The 26,430-nt window shown below is 44.6% G+C and overlaps 1 protein-coding gene across 5 annotated transcripts in view; it reads left to right on the forward strand.

Moving 5' to 3' along the window:
• The first annotated feature begins 2,929 nt into the window (after positions 1-2,929).
• DHDDS (dehydrodolichyl diphosphate synthase subunit) overlaps positions 2,930-26,430 on the forward strand; it is a 37,756-nt gene continuing 14,255 nt past the window's right edge. For 2 of the 5 annotated variants that reach the window (XM_012440073.3, XM_012440077.3), the window contains exons 1-6: positions 2,930-3,001; positions 3,514-3,631; positions 8,081-8,197; positions 13,113-13,255; positions 16,704-16,820; positions 17,946-18,047. In XM_012440073.3, coding sequence (XP_012295496.1) covers positions 3,569-3,631; positions 8,081-8,197; positions 13,113-13,255; positions 16,704-16,820; positions 17,946-18,047 — 542 coding nt within the window. In that variant the 5' untranslated portion in view covers positions 2,930-3,001; positions 3,514-3,568. The other 3 variants (XM_012440071.3, XM_012440076.3, XM_012440074.3) reach the window with 2 other exon arrangements.

Genomic DNA, 26,430 nt, shown 5'->3' on the forward strand with positions numbered 1-26,430 from the left:
ATTCCTTGTTCCAGCCTCCTGAATCAAGACCAATACATTTGTTTTGGTGAGCCACCATGTCCGGCCGACCATTTCTTGATGTATTCATGACAAACACTTAAGACACTGCTGTAGGCCAGGCGTGGTGCCTCACGCCTGTAATCCCAGTACTTTGGGCAGCCGAGGTGGGTGGATCACGAGATCAGGAGTTCAAGACCATCCTGGCCAACACGGTGAAACCCCATCTCGACTAAAATACAAAAAATTAGCCGGGCATGGTGGTGTGTGCCTGTAATCCCAGCTACTCAGGAGGCAGAGGCAGGGGAATCACTTGAAACTGGGAGGTAGAGATTGCAGTAAGTTGAGATCGCGGCACTGCACTCCAGCCTGGGTGACAGAGCAAGACTCCGTCTCAAAAGAAAGAAAAAAAAAAGACACTGCTGTATTTTAGGTGGATCAAACCTACTTAATTTTTAATCCTAAAGTAGAGAGATGCAATCGGGGGCCTTCCATATAGAAAGTGGGGTCAGGAGGCCAAGAAAGGGAATATGAATGTATATCCAAGTCACTCAGGAACTTTTATGCAGGTGCTAGAAACTTATGTCAAAGTGGCCACAAGATTGTTTAATAGGAGACGAACGAATGTAACTCCATGTTTACTGCTAGAAACCAAAGCTTTGTGTAAAATCTTGAATTTATAGGAGGGAGGGTAGGAAAGCCTGTACCTGTCTGTTCTTTTCCTGATCCCTTTCCCTCATTCCTAAACTGCAGGAGATTGAGCCCCTTTGGGCTTTGGTGACCCCATCACTGGGGTGTGTTTATTTGATGGTTGATTTTGCTGTACTGGGTATTTCCTTTCCCATTTTCTAATCATTTATTAACACATGCTGACTTCCCTTCCCTTCTCCTTGCCCTGGGAAAATACAATGAATAAATAAAGACTTATTGGTACTCAAACTGTCATTCCCTTGTCAGATGTTTTTTGCCTTTCCCATGATTCCCACTTCCTTGGATTGAGACTCAGAAGTCACAGAGGAACCATTAAGTTTTTCTGTTCAGCCACTTTGTTAGGAATGAACCTTGAAAGTTCAGTCCTCTTAGCACCTCATTACAGTGGATTTTTTGTTTCTAGTTAAGGCCTCTTGTCCTTTCCTTGGAAGCTTCCACATTCAAGAGGGGATTAGGGGCTTGGCATGCATAAGAATGGGGTTGCCTGTGCCACTGGCTGGGATGAAAGGATGGGGCCATGGCTTGGGGCATGAGACCCTAATAATACTTTGTCCCCTACTACTCAAAGCCTTTTACAAATCTTAATTAATTAACCCCTTGCAGCACCCCAAGGAGAGAAATGTGTTGTGGAACTGGGGAAATTGAGGCCAGAGGAGATACACTGACTAGCTATAAATGCAACATTTTCTTCGAGCCAAAGTTTGTTAGCTTTTTGATGAACATCGAATTTTTTATATATATATATATCACAAGTCATCAAGCAAGAACACTGAATTTTAAACACTTATTCCCACTAAGGGAAGGAGGATTTTAAAAAGAAAAAAAAACTTGATAGGAGGTAAATCAAGTATATTAACAAAGTACAGGGAAACCAGTTTAAATCCTCAGTCCTGACATCAGAGCGAGGGTAAGAAAGTTTCATACATCCATTCCAGGGACTCTGTGGCTCCTTAATTGCATCAAAAGTCAAAGCTAACAAGAGAATCTCATGAAGCAGCAAACTACTAGTGGGCTTTGTTAAATTGTCTTGCTGCAAAATGAAGTAACTTGGGCTGAAATTTACTCCCCAGGTTGCAAAGCCGGGCATGGTGGTGTGTGGAAGAATGGAAGAGCTCAATACTATTAATTTCTACTCATCTTTAGGGCTTTCTCTGATCATGTTGCTGTGTTAAAATAGCCCCTTTCATTAGAAAGAGTGGAAGACATCAATTAGACATTGCCAGTAAAACGTCTCTTCCTTGCCTCATTTCTTTAATAATGTAAGGTGAAATGCGACAAAAGGTTTTTATGACAATTGTGAATTTCTATTCCACTCAAAACATTCAGATGGAAGTTGTATTATGGGGTTTGCAAGAAATATTGGTTGTATCAAAATCTGTTAAGAATTTTTTCCTCCTTTTTCAGTTTTGAGAAAACTGAACCAATTTCTTTTGTGAGCCTAAAATTCTTGCAACCCTTTTCTCGTAAAGGTTCAGTACAGAGCTAATGCCCTTAGCTTTTCTGCCAGGGTTAATTTATGTTATTTTCGTTTATGTGCTGCCAAAGCGAGTACCTTTCTGTTATTTTAAAAGTCATTCTTACGGCAGAGCTCCTTCTGGCCTTACCCCTTCTCTTGAGTTCTTTGGGATGGGTCTTGGGAATCCACAAATCCTAAAATACGCGTGCCTCAAAATAGATTCATATTCTGCGCGTCTGTAAGACTGGCTGCGGTTGGGAACTTCTTCCCAGAGGATTAAATCCACTAAATAAAGCACGAAACGTTAACAAAATAATTTTCAAGAGTATGTACTAGTGCTCTAATGAAGGCCGGTTCTGCGGCATTCCAAGGTAAGGACGCTGCCTTGCTCCGTTTCTGAGCAGTCCTAAGCTGCCTTCGAAGGCCGAGAAACGCCTCGATTCTTGCCCCCGACACATTTCCCTGGCGCGTTTTCCAGACGCCAAATCTGAGTCTACCGACCCCTCCGCTGACCACGCTGTGCTCAACTCCGCCTTCCCCAGCCTGTCCCCTAGCACGTGGCCTGGAGCCCGGCCTCCCGCTCCGCTGAGTCACAGGAGCCTGGCTCTCACCCACATCCCCTTCCACGTCCCGCGGGACTGAGAACTGCAGACCCAAAACGCTCGCTACGCCCTCCCCTCCAAGCCAGCAAGCACAGGCGCAGGGCAGGGCCCCACCCCTTGAGTGACGGAGGGGGCGTGCCCCAGCGCCCAAAGATGACGTGTTCTTCTGGCGCCACGTCGTGAGGAAGTGCCGGCCCACTTAAGCAGTGAGGACGCGCCTAGCGGAGCGAATCAGGTGCGGGTGAACTGAAGGGGTGAACGAGAGGAGGAGAGGGTGACTGGGCGCGGGGCAGCTGCGGGAGAAGCAAAAGGACGACAGAGGGAATAATCAGGAGACCACTGAGGCGTGAAGTAGCAGGGGTGCGATAACTGAAGGGGTTAGTAACTGGGAGCGCAGAGTGGGAAACAGCTTGGGGGAAGATGGAGAAGGAAGAAATGGGGAATGATCAAGATGTGGTCACCATGATATGGCAGGAAACCGACTTAGATGTTCAGAAGAAGTCAGTGCAGATACTGAGGAACTGGGAATGGGAACAAGTCCGCAAAGCCAGGAGAACCGAGCAAAGGTTTTTGCCCTCCAGAGGTCTCATTGGCTTATAAAACTCTGAGTGGTAAAAGATTAGAGGCTTAGACCAGTGCCTTTGGATTCTAATGCTGACTGCTCTCCACAGTCCAGCTGATTCCCCAGAAGTCAATTATAGCTCTTTACAAACCTTGGTGTCTTATTTTCTTTCTTGTTTATCCAAGATTACCTGGCTGGTGTTTGGTTGTTCTGGGGTGATCTTCTGACTGGAAAAGAACTATGTCATGGATCAAGGAAGGAGAGCTGTCACTCTGGGAGCGGTTCTGTGCCAACATCATAAAGGTGAGCAATGGCCCAGAGCACCAGTTGGCCTTCTGGTCTTATATCAAAACCTGTTATTAAGGTTGAGCGATTCATGATGTTAAGTGGAATTTAGCAAGGAAACCAAAGAGTCTTAGAATGGTAACTTCCAGGTCTATATTTCTGGTAGACTTTTGTCCTAACTCTGACATTTTCAGGAAGCCCAGGCCTCTCAATATCATTGGGCAGCCTATACTGCTAAATTTTTCTTGTAGAGAACTGAAATTTGTTTCCCTGGAACTTGGATCAATTGTTCCTTGTACTTTCCTCTGAATTTAAATAGGTTAATCTTTGATTTATTCTTAGATCTGGCAGCAGAGCAATGGCTAAGAGTGGGCCTGGTTGCTTATGCCTGTAATCCCAGAAATTTAGGAGGCCAAAGTGGGCAGATTGTTTGAGCTCAGGAATCGAGACCACTCTGGGTAACATGGCAAAACCCCGATTCTACAAATAATACAAAAATTAGCCGGGCTTGGTGGCATGCACCTGTAGTCCCAGCTACTTGGAAGGTTGAAGTGGGAGAATTTCTTGAGCTCAGGTCAAAGCTGCAGTGAGTCATGATTGCATCACCGCACTTCAGCCTGGGTGGCAGAATGAGACCCTGTCTCAAAAAAAAAAAGTTTGGGCTCTAGAGTCAGACATGAATGAAAGTCCTGTAAGTCCTGTTCTTTTTTTTATTTTGAGACAGTCTTGCTCTGTCACCCAGGTTGGAGTGCAATGTGCAATCTTGGCTCACTGCAACCTTCACCTCTCAGGTTCAAGCAATTCTCTTGCCTTAGCCACCCAAGTAGCTGGAGTTACAAGTGTGTGCTACCACACATGGCTAATTTTTATATTTTTAGTAGGGTTGGGGTTTCACCTTGTTGGCCAGGCTGGTCTTGAACTCCTGACCTCAGGTGATCTACCTATCTCAGCCTCCCAAAGTGCTGGGATTACAGGCCTGAGCCACTGCGCCTGGCTTGAAAGACCTGTTCTATCATTTAGTAACCATGTGAATTTAACAATTGTAGAATTGTTATGAGAATTAAATGAGACATTAATATAAAGCACTTAGCAAAATGTCTAACAGTTCTTAATTATTAGTAGGGTTGTCTTTCAGCCATTTGAAGACTATGATCTCCCCTTTTCCCCAAATCTTCCCTCAGCTTTTTCTCTAGGAATCACAGCAATATTATATCTGCCTAAGACAGGTTTGAGATTGGGGCCAGTCAGCTTGGTTTTGTTTTTCAGCCACAGGCTGTCAAGCAGCAGGTAGTAATGAATTTATGAGTCAGTAACCTTTATACAAGCCCCACACATGCTCACACACAAATGCCAAGTGATCTCAAGCAGTTCAGGAAATGGGAAGTATCTCCTTGGGGAACCACTGCAGTGGTATGTTTGGAAGAACAGGCTGCATAACTTGAATGGATTTTGGGGGACAGAAAGGCTGTTTGTGGGAGACAAAAGTAGAAAATGAAGAAGTATTGAGGAAGCAGTCAGGGAAGAACCCACCCAGGTAAGGAAAAAAAATAGGCCAAGGAGTCCATTTTTGCTACGGTAGACAACTCACAGCTGCTCCAAGCCAAATAAGGGTTTTGTTTTTTGCTTTTTTTTTTTTTTGAGATGGAGTCTCACTTTGTCGCCCAGGCTGTAGTGCAGTGGCATGATCTTGGCTCACTGCAACCTTCGCCTCCCAGGTTCAAGCAGTTCTCCTGCCTCAGCCTCCTGAGTAGCTGGGACTATAGGTGCATGGCACCACACCCGGCTAATTTTTGTACTTTTAGTAGAGACACGGTTTCACCGTATTGGTCAGGCTGGTCTTGAACTCCTGATCTCATGATCCACCTGCCTCGGCCTCCCAAAGTGCTGGAATTACAGGCCTGAGCCCCTGCACCCGGCCAAGTTTTGTTTGTTTTGTTTTTTTTTAGATGGAGTCTTACTCTGTTGCGCAGGCTGGAGTGCAGTGGTGTGATCCTGGCTCACTGCAACCTCTGCCTCCTGGGTTCAAGTGATTCTCCCACCTCAGACTCCCCAAGTAGCTGGGATTATAGGTGTGTGCCACCACGCCAGACTAATTTTTTTTTTTTTTTTTTTTGTATTCTTAGTAGAGTCAGGGTTTCACCATGTTGGCCAGGCTTGTCTCAAACTCCTGGCCTCAAGTGATCTGCCCACCTCAGCCTCCCAAAGTGCTGGGATTACAGGCATGAGCCACCATGCCTGGCTCCAAATAAGTTTTGTTTGGCTCAGAAAAAGTCTTCTGTTTGTATCAAAAAACAAAATTTTTATAAAAATCCTGATGTTTGGTTTTCTTGCAAAATCAGCAGATCCAACAATATTGGGCCCCAGGTCCTGTGTGTCAGTAGTTGGCTAGAGATCAGGAATGAGTGTCTCTTTTTTTGAGACAGAGTTTCTCTCTGTCACCCAGGCTGGAGTGCAGTGGCGTGATCTCAGCTCACTGCAACCTCTGCCTCCTGGATTTAAGCCATTCTCCTGCCTCAGCCTCCTGAGTAGCTGGGATTACAGGCTCCCACCACCACTCCCGGCTAATTTGTGTGTGTGTGTGTGTGTGTTTTGTTTTGTTTTGTTTTGAGATGGAGTCTTGCTCTGTCGCCCAGGCTGGAGTGCAGTGGCCTGATCTCAGCTCACCACAACCTCTGCCTTCCAGGTTCAAGCAGTTCTCCTGCCTCAGCTTCCCAAGTAGTTGGGATTACAGGAACCCGCCACCATGCCTGTCTAATTTTTATATTTTTAGTGGAGATAGGGTTTTACCATCTTGGCCAGGCTGGTGTCAAAGTCCTGACCTCGTGATCTGCCCTCCTTGGCCTCCCTAAGTGCTGAGATTACAGGCGTGAGCCACCGTACATGGCCCTAATTTTCATATTTTTAGTAGAGACAGGGCTTCAACATGTTAGCCAGGCTGGTCCTGAACTCCTGACCTCAAGTGATCTGCCCGCCTTGTCCTCCCAAAGTGCTGGGATTACAGGGATGAGCCACTGCACCCAGCCCTATGAGTGCCTTTTTTTCTGTAGAAGGCACCATCTTCATTTGACTATATCCATTAGTATTTTTCCTGGCCAGGCATGATGGCTCACAGCTGTAATCCCAGCAGTTTGGGAGGCCAAGTCGAGCGGATCTCTTGAGGCCAGGAGTTCAAGAACAGCCTGACCAACATGGTGAGACCCCTGTCTCTACAAAAAATAAAAAAATTAGCTGGGTGTGGTAGTACATTCCTGTAGTCCCAACCAACTACTTGGGAGATTGAAGTGGGAGGATCTTTCTCATTCCAAAAGGTGGAGGTTGCAAATGAGCCAAGATCATGCCACCACACTTCATCCAGCTTGGGTAACAGAGTAAGACCCTGTCTCAAGGAGAAAGAAAAAAAATCATTTTCCCTTTGCTCTCTAGTTGCAGACTAATTAAACCAAGCCTGTAGTTAAGAGCATATGTTTAACTCTGGAAGCAGATCGACATCAGTTTGAATCCCCATTTGCCTCTTCTTAACTATGTGATTAATGCAAGTCACTAGAACTCTCTGAGCCTGTTTTTCCACCTGTAAAATGAAGATAATACTATTTGCTTTATAGACCTATATGATAAGATGAAGTATAAGAAGCCCAGCATAGTATTTGGCATGTAGTAAGTGCTCAGTAAACATGTAAATAAAAATAAATAGGCCAGCTGTGGTGGCTCATGCCTGTAATCCCAGCACTATGGGAGACTGATAAAGAGGATTGCTTGAGCCCAGGAGTTCGAGACTTGGGCAACATAGGGAGATCCCATCTCTCTCTTTTTTTTTTTTTTTTTTTTTTTTTTAAGACAGAATCTCCCTCCATCACCAAGGCTGGAGAGGCTGGAGTGCAGTGGTGCAATCTTGGCTCACTGCACCCTCTGCCTCCAGGGTTCAATCGATTCTCCTCCCTCAGCCTCCTAAGTAGCTGGGACTACAGGCACACACCACCATGCCTGGCTAATTTTGTAATTTTAGTAGAGACGGGGTTTCACCATGTTGGCCAGGATGGTCTCGATATCCTGACCTCATGATCCACCCGCCTTGGCCTCCCAAAGTGCTGGGATTACAGGCCTGAGCCACCATGCCCAGCTGACCCCATCTCTTAAAAAAGAAAAAAGGCTAGGTAGGTGTAGTGGCCTGTGCTGGTAGTCCTGGCTACTCAGCAGGAGGCAGAGGTGGGAGGCTCACTTGAGCCTGGGAGGCCAAGGCTATAGTCTGGGTGACTGAGTGCTGCCTCAAAATAAATAGATAAATAAGTAACTAAGTAAGTAAGTAAGTAAACTTTAATATCTTTTTACTGAGCTCAAAGCACAAAGTACCCAATTCCCTTCGTCGGGGCTTTCATCACATAGCCCAAACCTGTCACCTTGGGATGTAGTGTCTTCCTTTATCCCTGAAGAATGTGAGACCTGTTCATCATTTGTCTTCATATTCCACAGGCAGGCCCAATGCCAAAACACATTGCATTCATAATGGATGGGAACCGTCGCTATGCCAAGAAGTGCCAGGTGGAGCGGCAGGAAGGCCACTCACAGGGCTTCAACAAGCTAGCTGAGGTGGGTGTGTATGGCAGAGCCCAAAATGAACAGTCTGTGGAGAGATGGATTATAGCTAGAAAACCAGGCCCTGAGTTTGCTGTGGTTGAAGAGCGTTTTTTTATATCTGTCTCTGTGTTTTATTGTTTTCTTGCTAGCTATACATCTCATCTTGACGTTGGCCAGACATGGTTGTTCATGCCTGTAATCTAGGCACTTTGGGAGGCCAAGGCAGGAGGATTTCTTGAGCCCAGGGGTTAGGACCAGCCTGGGCAACATAGTCAGACCCTGTCTCTACAAAAAATTTAAAAACTAATCAGACTTGATGGTGCACACCTGTACCCCCAGCTACTCAGGAGGCTGAGGTGGGAGGACTACCTGAGCCCAGGGAGCTTGAGGCTGCAGTGAACAGAGATTGTGCCACTGCACTCCAGCCTGGGTGACAGAGTGACACCGTCTCAAGAAAAAAAAATGACATTAACAAAGAAGTAATCATCCAGTGAATTACCATAAAATACTGGAAATAAGAACAAAATTGCCTCTTCTTACTATTTTAATAAATCAATAGTTTATATTCTGTGCCTCATCCAATCCTTATTTTATGTTCTACATGACTTAACATTGATAAAATTGCATCTATAGCTTCAGTAACCTTATTTTTACTTATCATTTTGGTTTGGTTGTGTTTTTTTTGTTTGGTTGTTTTTTTTTTTTTTTTTTTTTTTTTGAGGCAGTCTTGCTCCATCACCCAGGCCGGAGTATAGTGGCATGATCTCTGCTCACTGCAACCTCTGCCTCCCGGGTTCAAGCGATTCTCTGCCTCAGCCTCCTGAGTAGCTGAGATTGCAGGTGCCCACCACCACATCCGACTAATTTTCTTGTATATTTAGTAGACATGGGGTTTCACCATGTTGGCCAGGCTGGTCTCGAACTCCTGATCTCAGATGATCCACCACTGCAGGCTCCCAAAGTGCTGGGATTACAGGCAGGAGCCACTGCATCAGGCCAACATTTGGGGAAGTATTTTTTTTTTCTTTTGAAGTGGAATTTCACACTTGTTGCCCAGGCTGGGGTGTAATGGTTGCCATCTCGGCTCACCTCAACCTTCACCTCCCGGGTTCAAGTAGTTCTCCTGCCTCAGCCTCCCGAGTAGCTGGGATTACAGGGATGCCCCACCACACCCAGCTAATTTTGTATTTTTAGTAGAGAGGAGGTTTCTCCATGTTGGTCAGGCTGGTCTTGAACTGCCAACCTCAGGTGATCCGCGTGCCTCTGCCTCCCAAAGTGCTAGGATTGCAGGCGTGAGCCTCCTCACCTGGCCTGGAGAAGTCTTTTTCAAAATGTATATATAAGCTTTCTAACTGTATGTTTCAATGACTATAGAACATTTTATCAGGAGGATCTGATATAATTTAACTGCTCCACTATTACTTGACATTACAATAAGCATTATAAATAGTACTGTTTCAGCCTGGGGCAACATGGTGAGATCCTGTTTCTAAAAAAAACAAAAAAAGTTAGCCAAGCCTGGTGGTGCATGCCTATGGTCCCAGCTACTTTTTTTTTTTTTTTTTTTTTTTTGAGATGGAGTTTCGCTCTTGTTACCCAGGCTGGAGTGCAGTGGCGCGATTTCGGCTCACTGCAACCTCTGCCTCCTGGATTCAAGCAATTCTCCTGCCTCAGCCTCCCGAGTAGCTGGGACTACAGGCACACACCACCATGCTTGGCTAATTTTTTATATGTTTAGTAGAGACGGGGTTTCACCATGTTGACCAGGATGGTCTCGATCTCTTGACTTGTGATCCACCTGCCTCGGCCTCCCAAAGTGCTGGGATTATAGGCATGAGCCACCGCGCCCAGCCGGTCCCAGCTACTTACTGAGGTGGAAGGGTCACTTGAGCCCTGGAGGTTGAGGCTATAGTGAACTGTGTTCATGTCACTGCACTCCAACCTGGTGACAGAGCAAGACCCTGTCTATTTAAAAAAAAAAAAAGTACTCTTTTTGGATAAATTCTTAGAAGTGACATTTCTGGACGATCATTGGGTGACTACTCATTCTGCTTTGCCAAAGCTGAGGGATTTCTTAGGACTCAGGCCTTTTAGTGCTATAACTGGGGAAAGTGCCAGGCAAACCAGTTCATCACTCTACACTGAGGTCATGAACATTTTATGGTATAATGCATATTATAAATTAGAAAACATTAAGTTTAACAAAAGAATGGAATATGACAATCTTGGTGAAACTTTTAAGAAGACTGGGAATGTGGTCTGTAGTTCACAGGTCCCAGTGTCCTAGCACAGAGACACAGCTTGATGCCAGGCCAGTGATTATGTTTTTCCTTTAGTGAGTGGCAGTGGGGTTCTCACCAGCACCTTATAGAAGTCTTTACATTTGTTGACTCTGGCTTCTCTTTTGTAACTGAGAGGAGTTTTGCATAATGCTTAGGAGCTTAAGCTCTGGAGTCACTTAGAACTCATTGGCAGTCCTGCCCTGCCGCCGTCTGGCTTTGTGAACTGCAGCGAGTTATGTAGCTTTCCTTTGCCTCAGTTTCTACATCTATAAAATGGGGTTGGCAGTCTCTCTCTGAGTAGATTATTTGAAGGTAAATAAGAGGGCACGATGAAAAACATGTAGCACAGTCCCTGACATAAAGGAAGTGCTCAAAATATTGAAATTTGTTATTAGCAACTATATTGACTGATGTCAGTGGTGGATTCCAACCCAGATGGGCCATCCACGGTAGCTGCCTTGAAAGATCTTTAGGGCCTGAGGCTACTCAAGTGTCAGGTTCTCACTGGTAATTTTCCTAAGATGACAGTAGAGTTGTTTGCTTGTATGTTTGTTAAGAGGTTATAGCTGTTCAGCTTTGTTTCTTCTGTTCTGTTCGAATGTCTTGAATGTCTTCTGTTGTCTGCGTTTAACCTCCAGCTTCCCATCTCTCAACACAGTTCTCCACCTTTAGTGGTACAGGATTAGAGCAGCCCCAGAGGACTCCGTTTAAGTCTGGGTTTCATTTCTTTTTCTTTGTTCGTTTTGTTTTTGTTTTTGTTTTTTACTTGAGACAAAGTCTCATTTTGTTGCCCAGGATGGAGTGCAATGATGCAGTCTTGGCTCACTACAACCTCCGCCTTCCAGGTTCACATAATTCTCCTGCCTCAGCCTCCCGAGTAGCTGGGATTACAGGCATGCCCCACTGCACCCGGCAGTATTTTTAGTAGAGATGGGGTTTCACCATGTTGGCCAGGCTGCTCTTGAACTCCCAACCTCAGGTAGTCTGCCCGCCTCGGCCTCTCAAAATGCTAGGATTACACACATGACCTACCACAGCCAGCCAGTTTTATTTCTTCTTGAGTTGTAATTTCTTTTTTTTTTTTTTTTTTGAGATGGAGTCTTGCTCTGTAGCCCAGGCTGGAGTGCAGTGGCGCAATCTCGGCTCACTGCAATCTCCGCCTCCTGGGTCCCGGTTCAAGCAATTCTCCTACCTTAGCCTCCCAAGTAGCTAGGATTACAGGCATGAGCCACCATGCCCAGCTAATTTTTGTTTTTTTTTTTAGTAGCAATAGGGTTTCACCATGTTGGCCGGTCTGGTCTTGAACTCCTGACCTCGTGATCCTCCCGCCTCGGCCTCCCAAAGTTCTGGGATTATAGGCATGAGCTACTGCACCCAGCCAAAATGCACAGATTTTAAGTTTTGACAATTGCATTCATTTATCCAACCCACACCCCTATCAAGATATAGGACATTTCCAGCCAGGTACAGTGGTTCACACCTGTAATCCCAGCACTTTGGGAGGCTGAGGCAGACAGATCACCTGAGGTCAGGAGTTTGAGACCAGCATGGTGAAACCCTGTCTCTACTAAAAATACAAAAAGTTAGCCAAGTGTGATGGCACATGCCTATAGTTCCAGGTACTCCGGAGGCTGAGACAGGAGAATCACTTGAACCCGGGAGGCTGAGGTTGCGGTGAGCCCAGATTGTGCCACTGCACTCCAGCCTAGGTGACAAAGCGAGACTCCAGCTCAAAAAAAATACACACACGTGCGCACACGCACACACACATATGTATATATACATACACACACACACACACACACACACACACACACACACACACATGTATATGTAGGATATTTCCGTCTCTCCAAAAGGTGCCCCTTCTCAATCAACTTCTGTTCCACCTCCTCCTTTTCCTCTCTAGGCAACTACCATTCTGATTTCTGTAACTATAAATTGGTTTTTTCCTGTTCTTGAACTCCACATAATAGAATCAGACAGTTGAGTTGAGGATTTTTGACATATTCTTCAACTCTGAGCCTGTTTTATCATCTGTAAAGTAAGCATGAAAACAATAGTGTCATTTTAAAGTGGTTGTTCAAAGAATCAAATGAAATTATGTGAAAACCCTTTGCAGACTTAAATGCTACACAGCTGTCCAATTGTTGCTTTTATTCTTTTAACTCATCAGCCTCTCAATCTACCAGAATAATGAAGTTATGCTGTGAGTAATAACACCTTGTGTTTGTATATTGTTCGTTAGCCACCTTGTAAGGGATGGATTGTGATCCCATGTTACAGGTAAGGAGACTTAAACCCAGAGAGATTAAATGATTTGATTACAGTCACATAGCAAGTGCATGATGGAGTCAGGGACTAGAACCTAGTTCTTTACCCTCTCAGTGCAGAGTTCTTTCTTGTAATGCACAATGCTGTCAACATTCACTAAGATCACATTTTTCAGTTTCTTCAGTGGTGATTTTCTGCTAATTTGATTCGCTAATTCTGACATAAACATTGGTGTTATCCTAGCTTTACCTAGCTTTGGGGAGGAGAAAAGTCTGTCTCCCTTCTCCAACTCTGAGTCAGAACCAAAAAGTATCTCTTATTTCCCTTCCAATCTTCCTTGTATCCTAGCTCCTTGCCTTCTCCCCTCTCAGACTCTGCGGTGGTGTTTGAACCTGGGCATCCTAGAGGTGACGGTCTACGCATTCAGCATTGAGAACTTCAAACGATCCAAGAGTGAGGTAGATGGGCTTATGGATCTGGCCCGGCAGAAGTTCAGCCGCTTGATGGAAGAACAGTAAGATGCTATCATAAGGGAGAGCATGTTTTTCCACCATCCCCAGCCTTATCCTAACCCTTGAAAGTCTTATCTGAGGCTTACTTAATGGACTCCCAACTCTTTCTAATGTTAATTAGATATCTTGGGTGGCAAATATCAGAAACACAAGGTAGTCTTTGTTTCTTCCTTTTATTTTTAAAATAAAAAAGGGGGCATTTATTTGGGGATATCGAGGTGTGTCACATGATTCAAGAACAAGTACGGCTGACCTCAAGCCAAACTGAAACCAGGAATTAAAATCCACTAGGTAGAACCTCTGTATACATTTACTTCTAACTCTCTCTGTAGACCAGCTTTCTCTGCTTCAAAAGAGCAGTCCAGAATCAACAAAATCCCTTAATTGGGATCCCTAAATTCTGTCAGATTTCTACCCCAGAGCCAATAAACTATGACCAAGGGAGTAGAGTGAAAGAAAACATTGAGGAAGTCATTTTCTGCTGCACAGTGATACCTAAAAGGCTACTGTACTCCCCCTGCATAGACTCTTGGGAGGGACAGGATGATGCATAAGAGGCATTTATGGGAAAGTGTCAGTACCATTCTTAGCTGTAAGTTTAGACTTAACTTAGGGAATAAAGCTAGAGAGGGGCAAAGAGGAAATTCAGTGGAGACTGCTTGCTTCAAAGTATGGAACCCTTACCAGCCAGAATTGCCCCAGAAGTCTTAGTAACAACTGTTGTGTGGCCATCTCCTACCTATACCAGGAAGATGAGAGAACACTGAGCCTAGAACTCTAGTGAAAGTGAGCCTAGAAGAGTGGGTTGTAGGGAGGGTAGCCAGGCTTCTTTTTGTCTGTGTTAGGATGGTGAGACTCTGGGCTACAGACATTGCTCCCTGGTCCCCAGCAGAGCCTGTGTGTTTCAGAGTTTACACCTAAGGACCTGGGGATGGAGGCGTGGGGGCACATCCCACATGTTCAGATTCCTCTATACTGCCCACTAAGGACTTTGTAAAGTCCTTCATATATGCCAGGGCTTGAGCCTAAAATATATTCTCACTCATCCTATAGTCACGTTTTCCCATGACAAAGATATTAGCCCATTTTTAGAGAGAATGAAAGTAAAAACCAAAGAAGTTAAGGCATATGTCCTGAGTCACACAGCTGTCAGACAGGCAGAGCCAAGGTACACACCTGGATCTTTCTGACTCCAGAGCTGAGCTATTGTCTACTACGCTGTGCTCTGAGAGACAGGCCATCTTAAATTCCTGCAAGATCAAAATGCATGGCAGTAGAGATGCTAATGAGATTGCTCTGATCAGCCAGTAGTAGAGAAAATGGTCTTCGTTTATCATGAAGTCCTGGCCAAAGCAAGAAGAAACCTCAGGTGCTTTTCCATTAATATGTCACAGAACAACGGTCTGAGGAGGTGTAGAAAGAACCTAGTGGGAGTGGGGTAGAGGGTGCTGAGTTACATTTACCTATTTTATGTATTGGGCTTCTATGTAGAATTTGATTTGAAGAAAGCTTCTTTGGCTAAAAGAAAAGTGGGAAACCACTGGCCTGATTCTGTTTCATCAGTTGGGAAACTAAACCCTAGTAAAGAGAAGAGATTGAGCAGGGTGGCTCACGCTTGTAATCCCAGCACTTTGGGAGGCCAAGGAGGGCGGATTGCTTGAGTTCAGGAATTTGCTTGAGTCCAACATGGCCAGCATGGTGAAACCCCATCTCTACAAAAAAAATACAAAAAAGTTAACTGGATATGGTGTCACATGCCTGTAGTCCCAGCTACACGGGAGGCTGATGTGAGAGGATCACTTGAGCCTGGGGAGGTTGAGACTGCAATGAGCTGTGATTGAACCACTGTACAACAGAGTGAATCCTGGACAACAGAGTGAGACCCTGTCTCAGAAAAAATAAATTAGTTAAAATAAAAAAAAGTAAGTTAAAATTTTAAAAGAGGAAAGACAAGGACTTACACATGGTCACACATCAAGCTAGTGGGAGAGCTATGCCACAAGCTAGCTGGAGCTGAATCAAGGTCTTCTAGTATACTTCCTTCTATTAAGCTCCCATTTTCCAAACATGAAGCATTCAGTTTCTGCATAGCATTTCCAGGTGAGAGAAGCTGGTTGAATTCATTCTTACTGTATGCAGAGTTTGGGAGTTATTGCATGGAAGCAATATAATGTCATAATTAAGAAGACAAGCTCTGGAGGCTGACTCTCTAGGTGCAAATCCTGGTTCTCCATTCATCAGCTGTCTGAACATATTAACCTCCCTGTGCCTCAGTTTCCTCATCTGTAAAAGGAGAATAATAATGGTATGTATCTCAGAGGTTAGTGTAAGGATGGAATGTGTTGGTACATATAAAGCACTTAGACCGGTATCTGGCATTTAGTAAACATAGAATATTAGCTGTCACCATTATCATACTTCACTAGAACATAACAAAAGTAACCAGTAATACAGCTCCTTTCCTTGAGGATTTTATTCACTTCTCAAATGGGACAAACTTCAAAGATACATAAAACGCAGCTTCCCAACAAGGACACGTGAGGTCATGTGATGCATAGGCAAGAGTTTGGGTTCTTGCTGGACATGGTGGCTGACACCTGTAATCCTAGCACTTTGGGAGGCTCAGGCAGGAGGATCACTTGAGGCCAGGAGTTTGAGACCACCTTGGGCAACATAGTGAAACCTAATGTTTACAAAAAATATAAAAAGTAACTGGGCATGGTGGTGCATGCCTTTAGTCCCAGCTACTTGGAAGGCTGAGGCAGGAGGATTACTTGAGCCCAAGATTTGTAAGTTACATTGAACCATGAGTATACCACTGCACTCCAGCCTGAGTGAGAGTGAGACCCTGTCTCCAAAAAAGGAAAAAAAAAACAACAGTTTGGGGCTGGGTGCACTGGCTCTTGCCTGTAGTCTCAGAACTTTGGGAAGCTGAGGCAGGCAGATCACTTGAGGTCAAGAGTTCAAGACCAGAACATGGTGAAAATCTGTCTCTACTAAAAATATGAAAATTAGCCAGGCGTGGTAGTGGGCACCTGTAATCCCAGCTACTTAGGAGGCTGAGGTGGGAAGATCACTTGAACTTGGGAGGCAGAGGTTGCAGTGAGCTGAAATCATACCAGTGGACTCTAGCCTGGGGGACAGAGCAAGACTCCAAAAAAAAAAAAGTTTGGGTTCTCAAATCAGACAGGCTGGGTTTCAATCCTGCCAGAGCACTTGATGGTTATATGACCTTGGGCAGTCCCTAGCTGACTGTCCTGTCTGAGCCTCAGCACTGAAGTAAGCTTCTTTGAGAGTTGTTAAGGGAATGCAGTGAAATAATACATGTAGAACAGTGTCTGATACACAGGAAAGCACTCAAAAAACTGGTGATGAGTTATTACCTAAGCAGCTTGCTCACTGCAGCTCAGCAGGGGCTCTATCCCAACACTGCCTCTTTTCCCTAATCAGGGAGAAACTGCAGAAGCACGGGGTGTGTATCCGGGTCCTGGGTGATCTGCACTTGTTACCCTTGGATCTCCAAGAGCTGATTGCACAAGCTGTACAGGCCACAAAGAACTATAACAAGTAAGTTCTCAGATTTTCCTCTAGGGACCTGTTTCAATCTTTAACTCCCTGCTGGCTTTAGAGAGAGATCCTGGGCCTTCCTTGGTCTGCATTGGTGCACGGGGAAATGAGAGAGTAGGTTGAACAGCTTAGAAACTTTCCCCTTCCGTCTGCAGGGCACACCAGACATGATTCTGGAATACCATGTTATATGTGTATATACTGACAAATACACATAGTTTCTCTTTCTTTTCTGTGCCCATCCCCCACCGAATAAATATGTTTGTTTTTGCTTGACAGGGGATAGGGTCAGAATACAGCAGTTCTCATCCCTGTCGTCTGAAGACACCCTTCAAAAAATTCTTTTTCTGTTCCACTCCTTTAACCTATGGATAGGATGACCGTGGGAGGTCATATAGATGCACAGGGGAAATAGAGTTCAATAATCCAAACTCCATGATGTGAGGCTTTGAAATATAACATGTGTTTTGGCAGTGGACTTGTTTTACATCAAATCCCCTTCCTATTTTCCTTTGTTTGTGCCAGTATCACAGTGGAGTCTTCCTCTGAAAGCCAGTGTACAGTAGAAGGGAAGAGGGTTAGGAGGGCAATAGGAGCCATTTAGTGGCTGGGCACGGTGGCTCACACCTATAATCCTAGCACTTTGGGAGACCGAGGCCTGTGGATTACCCGAGGTCAGGAGTTAGAGACCAGCCTGGCCAACATGGCAAAACCCTGTCTCTACTAAACATACAAAAATTAGCCAGGTGTGGTGGTGTGCGCCTGTAATGCCAGCTACTTGGGAGGCTGAGGCAGGAGAATCGCTTGAACCCAGGAGGCGGAGATTGCAGTGACCTGGGATCATACCATTGCACTTCAGCCTGGTGACAAGAGCAAAAGTCTGTCTCAAAAAAAAAAAGGAGCCATTTAGTATTTGTCTTATTATAAAATTAGTAACATGTTTATTCCAAGAAAACTTGGAAACCACAAAAAACTCATAATTTCACCTTTAAGAGGTATCCACGGTTAACATTCAGTGTGTATTTGTTTTGCTAGGGAAAGGCTGAAAGTGCTGTCTATAATCAGTGACTTTAGTCATCAGTCCCTGTCCCCCTTTGATAAATTATTCTCTTCTTACCCCCTCAGGTGTTTCCTCAATGTCTGTTTTGCATACACATCTCGTCATGAGATCAGCAATGCCGTGAGAGAGATGGCCTGGGGCGTGGAGCAAGGCCTGTTGGATCCCAGGTATACTGAGTTGTTTTGCATAGTAACTGATAAGGAAAACCGGCCTGGCCAGCATGGCAGCTCACACCTGTAATTCCAGCACACTGGGAGGCTAAGGTGGGCAGACTACTTCAGGCAGGCCAGGAGATCAAGACCAGCCTGGCCAACATGATGAAACCCCATCTCTTAAAAAAACAGGCTGTACCAAACCATAAAACCCCTCTTTGCCATGTACTTGGCCAGAGGTCTGATTAGGGGAGCATGTGGAAAGATTTAGGGGGATCTCCCAAATTTAGAGATTAGGATTGGCTTATTACAACCTGCTTCAAACAAGAGTTCACTACACACCAAGAAACCCCAGAGAAAGAGCAAAGCAGGTGACAAAGCCATGTTATTATTCCTTTACAAATTCTACCCTCCTGACCCTTTGGTAGTATTTTTTCGAGAATGACTTTTCATGAATGCAGTTTGTTGGGGCTAGAGTTATTTAGGTCTCTCATGTTATAGTTTCACACAAGATTCAGGTGTTTTTCTTTTTTCTTTTTTTTTGAGACGGGGTCTCTCTCTGTCGCCCAGGCTGGAGTGCAATGGTGCAATCTCAGCTCACTGCAACCTCCTTCTCCCAGGTTCAAGAGATTCTCCTGCCTCAACCTCCCTAATAGCTGAGATTACAGGCGCCTGCCACCATGCCCGACTAATTTTTGTATTTTTAGTAGAAATGGGGTTTCACTGTTAGCCAGGCTGGTCTCAAACTCCTGACCTCAGGTGATCTACCCACCTCAACCTCCCAAAATGCCAGAATACAGGCATAAGCCACCGCGCCCAGCCCAAATAGAAAATTATTAATTGTTGTCAACATAGTAGAATCCTAATTATTAGAGCTGGAGGGACTATAGAAGCCATTTAAATATTTGGTCCCTCTCATGTTATTATTCATGTAACTTAGTAATATTTGTAAACCAATAGCAATAGTAAAATAATGGTAGCAAAAAAAAATAACCCAGGAGATGTGTTATGCTCTGTATTTCATTAAGTCATTAACCTTATATCTGAGAGATTGAAGGCTATTGTCCATTTTGTAGATGAGAAAACTGAGCTCAGCATTGAAGTGACTTGCCCAAGGTCACTCTACTAGTAAGTGCCAGAGCTGGGACTCATATCCAAACCTGTTTGATTTTAGAGTTCTTATCCTTTACCTCTATTATGTGGGATCTTCGGAACCAGGAATTTTTCTGGTTCCCTTCCCAATTCGATTGTCCTAGGAAACTAGGATCTCTCAGTTCACTGCAACCTCCGCATCCTGGGCTCAAGCAATTCTTCTGCCTCAGCCTCCTGAGTAGCTGGGATTACAGGCACGTGCTACCATGCCTGGCTAATTTAGTGGCATGAGCCACCGTGCCTGGCCACTTGGTTAATTTTTTTTTTTTGAGACTCAATCTGTTACCCAGGCTGGAGTGCAATGGGGTGATCTCAGCACACTGCAACTTCTGCCTCCCAGATTCAAGTGATTCTTGTGCCTCAGTCTCCTGAGTAGCTGGGATTACAGGCTTGCACCACCATGCTGGGCTAATTTTTGTACGTTTAGTAGAGATGAGGTTTCACCATGTTTCCCAGGCTGGTCTTGAACTCCTGACCTCAAGTGATACACCTGCTTCAGCCTTCCAAAGTGCTGGGATTACAGGTATGAGCCACTGCACCTGGCCTCTTAATTCAAATATTTTTTAAGTGTGAGAACTATAGGTAGGCACATTGCTGTACACAGAAGATAAAAATACATATTTCCTGCCTTGTGGAGCTCTGGTAAAGGAAACAAATGTTAATCAAGATTATACAAGTTAGCATAAAATTATAATGATGACAATTGCTATAAAGGCAGTGGTGCATGGTACAAAAATGATTTTTCTTTATGTATTTTCTTTTTGTTTTTTGTTTTGTTTTGAGACAGTGCCCCACTCTGTCATCCAGGCTGCAGTGCAGTGGTGTGATCTCTGCTTACTGTAACCACCACCTCTCAGGTTCAAGTGATTCTCCTGCCTCAGCCTCCCTAGTAGCTGGGATTACAGGGAGCCACCACCACGCCTAGCTAAATTTTGTATTTTTTAGTTGAGATGCAATTTCACCATCTTGGCCAGGCTGGTCTCAAACTCCTGACCTCAAATGACCCACCCACCTCGGCCTCCCATAGTGCTGGGATTATAGGCATGAGCCATCTCACCCGACCCTTGTGTTTGCTTTTTTACCCTACTTGCAAGCTAAACAAGAATTTATAAAAAGAAGAATGGACCTGGTAGGGAAGCCTCCCCGAGAAAATGGTAAGTGACCTAAGGAGGAAGAATAAGCAATAACCAGGGAAAGAGGCAGGAGAGTGAGGAGCTACTTAGTTGCTGAACGGCTGTTGGAACAATTTAAGTAGAGAATACCAGGAAGGCAGCTTGGATTCTGGTGGTGGTGTTAGAATGGTGCTGGTAGTGGTGCTGATGTAGTAGACTACATGAAGAGTTTTGAAGTAGTGGCCAGGCACAGTGGCTCATGCCTGTAATCCCAGCACTTTGGGAGGCTGAGGCTGGCAGATCATCTGAGGTCAGGAGTTTGAGACCAGCCTGGCCAACATGGTGAAACCCTGTCTCTACTAAAAATACAAATATCAGCCACCTTTGGTGGCACACGCCTGTAATCTCAGCTACTTGGGAAGCTGAGGCAGGAGAATTGCTTGAATCCAGGAGGTGGAGGTTGCAGTGAGCCAAGTATTTCAGCCTGGACGACAGAGTAAGACTTCATCTCAAAAGAAAAAGGGTTATGAAGTAGCTAAAATAAATAGGTTTTAATGGACTGACTCTGGGGAAAGAATGTCTCCAGAGTGTCTCCAGGGTTTTAGACTTGTATTACAGTGGATAGTGGTGCCCTTCACCGTGCCAGGTAACCCCGAGAATCAGTTTAAGGAAAGGGGTCAGGAGTTTGGTTTTGAATATCCTGTACGTGTTGAACAGAGATGTCAGGTCAACAGTTTAGAGAGGAGTTGGTATGGAGATGCCAGTGTGGAAGCCATCTGTGTGTAAGACAACTGGAGCGAAGAGGGCATGAGAAAGCTAAGGAGAGTCTGTCTATTTATCTATTTAGAGACAGGGTCTCATGCTATCTCTTGGGCTGGAGTGCAGTGGGGCAATCGAACTCACTGCAGCCTGGAACTCCTGGACTCAAAGGAGCCTCTCAAGTAGCCAGTACTACAGGCGTGCACCATCTCACTCAGCTAACTTTTTATATTTATTTTTTGTTAAAACAGGGTCTTTGTTGCCCAGGCTGATCTTGAACTCCTGGTCTCAAGTGGTCTTCCTGCCCTGGCCTCCCAAAGTGCTGAGATTACAGGTGTGAGCCACTCTGCCCTGCCTACTCAGGAGAGTCTAGAGTGAGAAGAGACAGTCTAGGATGGCATTCTGAGGATTTCTACCCTTTACTGGCTGGGTATAGGAGAATAAGCTTTAAAGGCAAAACAAAACAAAACAAAACAAAAAAGCAGAAAGAAAACCAGGGCAGCCAGCATTACATAAGCCAAGAAAAAGAGGGAGTTTTTTGTTTGTTTGTTTGTTTTTTAATAGAGATGGGGTTTCTCCATGTTGGTCAGGCTGGTCTCGAACTCCCGACCTCAGGTGATCCGCCCACCTCAGCCTCCCAAAGTGCTGGGATTTCAGGCATGAGCCACCACGCCTGGCCAAAAAGAGGGAGTTTGTTGGTGCAGGTTGGTAACGGGTAGGGCACCCATGGAAGCAATGGTGTGAAATGCTGTAGAGAGGTCAGTTAAGATGTAGAGTGAAAATTAGCTGTTGGGAAAACAATTAAGAGACTGGTTAAGCTGGCAGAGGTAGGGAGCAGGCAAGAGGATGAGATAGAAAAGGGATATAGAAATAGAAGCGTGTTTTCGATAATTTTTAAATTCTTAGTTTGGAGGTAGTTTCATAGTTCATTATATTTTTGTGCTTTATAATGAATATGTTTCAAATGTTCTTCTATGTATGAAATAAATAATAAGGGATAAGTATTGACGCTAGAATGAAAGAAAGCCATTTGACAAGCAGATCTAATATGGATTATGCCTAGGACTCTGATCTTGACTCCTAGTCCAGCATGCTCTGCCCTCATATCACATTGCAGTAATCCAGCAAGTTTTTCCATATCCTTGTCTGTCCTGCATGGTTTAGTAACTTGCCTCTATGGGGTTAGTTACGCAGACAGGGTGTGGGCTGGGCAGTATCTCCAGGGTCAAGAGGCTGACGTCTCAATCTACCAACTCCTTAAGCTTGGTGTGCTCAGACTGGGCTAATGAGGGCCTGAGGCAATACACTTTATATTACTCAGAGTTAGACAAACCCACATTTATAACAAAGTCAGTGTATTAATTGCAATTAGGTTATATGCTTCTAATAGCTGGAATTTTCTTGATTTCTCACTATGACCATCCAACTCCTCATTTTTTTCTTCCAGGTTATATATGTGTGTGTGCGTATGTATATATTTTTGTTTTGTTTCGTTTTCCTGAGATGAAGTCTTGCTCTGTTGCCCTGGGTGAAGTGCAGTGGTGCACTCTTAAGCTCACTGCAACCTCTGCCTTATAGGGTCAAGTGATACTCATGCCTCAGCCTCCTGAGTAGCTGGGATTACAGGCACACACCACCACACCTGGCTTATTTGTATATATTTAGTAGTGATGGGGTTTTGCCATGTTGGCCAGGCTGATCTTAGCCTCCCAAAGTGCTGGAATTACAGGTGTGAGCCATAGTGCCTGGCCTGTTTTGTTTTGTTTTGGAGACAGGGTTTTACTCTATCACTGAGGCTGAAGCGCAGTGGTGTGCACATGGCTCACTGCAGCCTAGGGCTCAAGAGATCCTTCCACCTCAGCTTCCTGAGTACGTGGGACCACAGGTGCCTGCTACCACATCTGGCTAATTTTTTTTTTTTTTTTTTTTTTTGAGACGGAGTTTCGGTCTTGTTACCCAGGCTGGAGTGCAATGGCGCGATCTCGGCTCACCGCAACCTCCTCCTCCTGGGTTCAGGCAATTCTCCTGCCTCAGCCTCCCGAGTAGCTGGGACTACAGGCACGCACCACCATGCTCGGCTAATTTTTTCTATGTTTAGTAGAGACGGGGTTTCACCATGTTGACCAGGATGGTCTCGATCTCTTGACCTTGTGATCCACCCGCCTCAGCCTCCCAAAGTGCTGGGCTTATAGGCGTGAACCACCGTGCCCAGCCCTGGCTAATTTTTTAACTTTTTTGTAGAGATAGGGTTTTGCCATGCTGCCCAGGCTGGTCTCAAACTTCTGGGCTCAAGTGATCCTCCTGCCTTGGCCTCCCAAAGTGCTGGGATTACAGAGCCACTGCACCTGACCCAGGTATATATGTATATTTTTAGCAATTAAAGTAATAGATTGTTTTGTGAGTTTGGAAATTATAGAAGAAGGAACTAGATTAAGACCAAAGGATAGATAATAAATTCTGTTCCACTGCATTACCTTGAATGGGCTACTTGACTCCCCGTAGGCCTCTTGTCTTTCTTTTTTTTTTTTTGAGATGCAGTTTCGCTCTTGTTACCCAGGCTGGAGTGCAATGGCGCGATCTTGGCTCACCGCAACCTCCGCCTCCTGGGTTCAAGCAATTCTCCTGCCTCAGCCTCCTGAGTAGCTGGGATTACAGGCACGCGCCACCATGCCCAGCTAATTTTTTATATTTTTAGTAGAGACGGGGTTTCACCATGTTGACCAGGATGGTCTCGATCTCTTGACCTCGTGATCCACCCGCCTCGGCCTCTCAAAGTGCTAGGATTATAGGCATGAGCCACCACGCCCGGCCAGACTCTTGTCTTTCTTATAAAACAATAGCGTTAATAATAGTAATTGCAAACACTTACTGAGCATTTACTTTGTTCCAAGCATTAAGCTTTCCACATACATTTAATCCTTAGGCCTTATCCTATAAGGCGGATACTGTTTTTATGCCTATTCTAAAGATGAGGATACTGGCTGGGCGCGATGGCTCAGGCCAGTAATCCCAGCACTTTGGGAGGCTAAAGTGGGTAGATCACAAGGTCAGGAGTTAAAGACCAGCCTGACAAACATGATGAAACCCCATCTCTACTAAAAATACAAAAATTAGCCAGGTGTGGTGGCGCACACCTGTAATCCCAGCTACCTGAGAGGCTGAGGCAGGAGAATTGCCTGAACCCAGGAGGCAGAGGTTGCAGTGAGCTGAGATCACACTGCTGCACTCCAGCCTGGGTGACAGAGTGAGACTCTGTCTCATAAATAAATATGAGAATACTGAGACACGAAGAGGAAAAGTAACCTGTGCAAGTTCACATAGTTGGCAAACCTTGGGGCCAAGATTTCAACCTGGCTTCAGAGCCTCTGTTCTCATTCACTGTAGTATGCTGACTTTCCTTGTAGGAAGGTTGAAATGAACAATAAGGCAGTAAAAAAGAAAAAAATAGCTGGGCATGGTGGTTTATGCCTGTAATCCCAGGACTTTGGGAAGCTGAGGCGGGAAAATCACTTGAGCCCTGGAGTATGAGACCAGCCCTGGCAACATGACAAGACCCTGTCTCTATAAAAATAAAACAGTTAGCTGGGTGTGCTGGCACACACTTGTAGCTACTTGGGAGGCTGAGTGAGGATTACTTGCGCCCAGCAAGTCGAGGCTGCCATGAGCTGTGATTGCACCATTGCCCTCTAGCCTGGACAACAGAGTGAAACCCTGTCTCAAACACACACACACACACACACACACACATACACACACACTTCTGACATAAATATTTATAACACATGAAATCACATTATGAATAATTTACACTCTGAATCATGCTTTTTTTCATTCAGTGTTATGAGTGCTTTTCCACCACCCATGTTTTTAATAATTCTTTATATCACTATTTATAATGGCTATATAATATTTCTTGAATTAAATTATTTAATCAGTCTTCTGTTTGTCAGGTATCTAGGCAGTTTCTAATATTTCATTGTTACAAATAATGCCACAATTAAATCTTTGACTTGTCTGCAGTTTGGACTGTTTCCTCAGGATCTGAGTTTGAAAGTGCTCATTTCACCTTATTCTTGCCAAGATTATCAAGACTTTTTTAAAGTAAACTGTTCTGACCAGGTGGAGTGGCTCCTACCTGTAATCCCAGCACTTTGGGTGGCCAAGGTGGATTGGATTGGATTGCTTGAGCTCGTGAGTTCAAGACCAGCCTGGGCAAAATGGTGAAACCCCATCTCTAAAAGTACAAAAATTGGCTGGGTGTGATGGCATGCGCCTATAGTCCCAGCTACTTGGGAGGCTAAGGTGGAAGGATGGCTTGAGTCAAGGAGGCTAAGATTACAGTGAACCAAGATCACATCACTGCACTCCAGCCTGGATAACAGCCATATCTTGTTTCAAAAAACAAAACAAACAAACCTATTCTCATAGGTAAAAACTGATATTTTACTGTTATTTAATGTAAGTCATTTCTGAAAAATCTTCATGTAGAGAGCTTTAACTCACATTCCATTTACTGATGGATTTTTGTTGCCCAAAGTCTACAGATGTTCCATTTTGATTTTGTCGGTTTCATCTTTCCACCCTAGAGTTACCTCTTCTTTTTTTTTTTTTTTTTTGAGACAGGGTCCCGCTGTATTACCCAGGCTGGAATGCACTGGCATGATCTCAGCTTTTTCCATAAGAACTCTGCCAACTGTCTAAAGTAGGTAGGACAAACTCTTTGCAGATAAATTGGAAACTCAGAGAGACTGAGTCTTTGAAGTCACACTGCAAGTTGGTGGGACTGAAAATAATTTTTTTTTTTTTGAGATGAAGTCTCACTCTGTCACCAGGCTGGAGTGCAGTGGTGCAATCTCAGCTCACTGCAATCTCCACCTCCCAGGTTCTAGCGATTCTCCTGCCTCAGCCTCCCAAGTAGCTGAGACTACAGGCGCACACCACCACACCTGGCTAATTTTTGTATTTTTAGTAGAGACAGGGTTTTACCACATTAGCCAGGATGGTCTCAATCTCCTGACCTTGTGATCCGCCTATGTTTGCCTCCCAAAGTACTGGGATTACGGGCGTGAGCCACCGTGCCCGGCAGTCTCTTTCTTACTTCTTAGCCAAGCCACTGTTAGTAGTATGATGTGTCTTTTTAGACTTTGTTCTTTGTTTATGTATACTTATATGCACATGTGAATGTTTGAATGTGTATGTGTGTGTGTGTTTTATACTATATGTTTTCTGAAATTTGCCTCTTTCATTTAACATTAGATTATGAACATCTTTCCAAATCAGTGCATTTAGATTTATCTTTATTTTTAGAATGCAGTTGCATGGTATTTCATCAAATCCTGGGTCATAGGATGTATGTATTTAAAAAAAAAAAAACA

The sequence above is a fragment of the Aotus nancymaae genome, unplaced genomic scaffold (genome assembly GCF_030222135.1).
Source record: "Aotus nancymaae isolate 86718 unplaced genomic scaffold, 86718_ANA_hifiasm-v0.15.2.pri h1tg000053l, whole genome shotgun sequence".
Lineage (NCBI taxonomy): Eukaryota > Metazoa > Chordata > Mammalia > Primates > Aotidae > Aotus > Aotus nancymaae.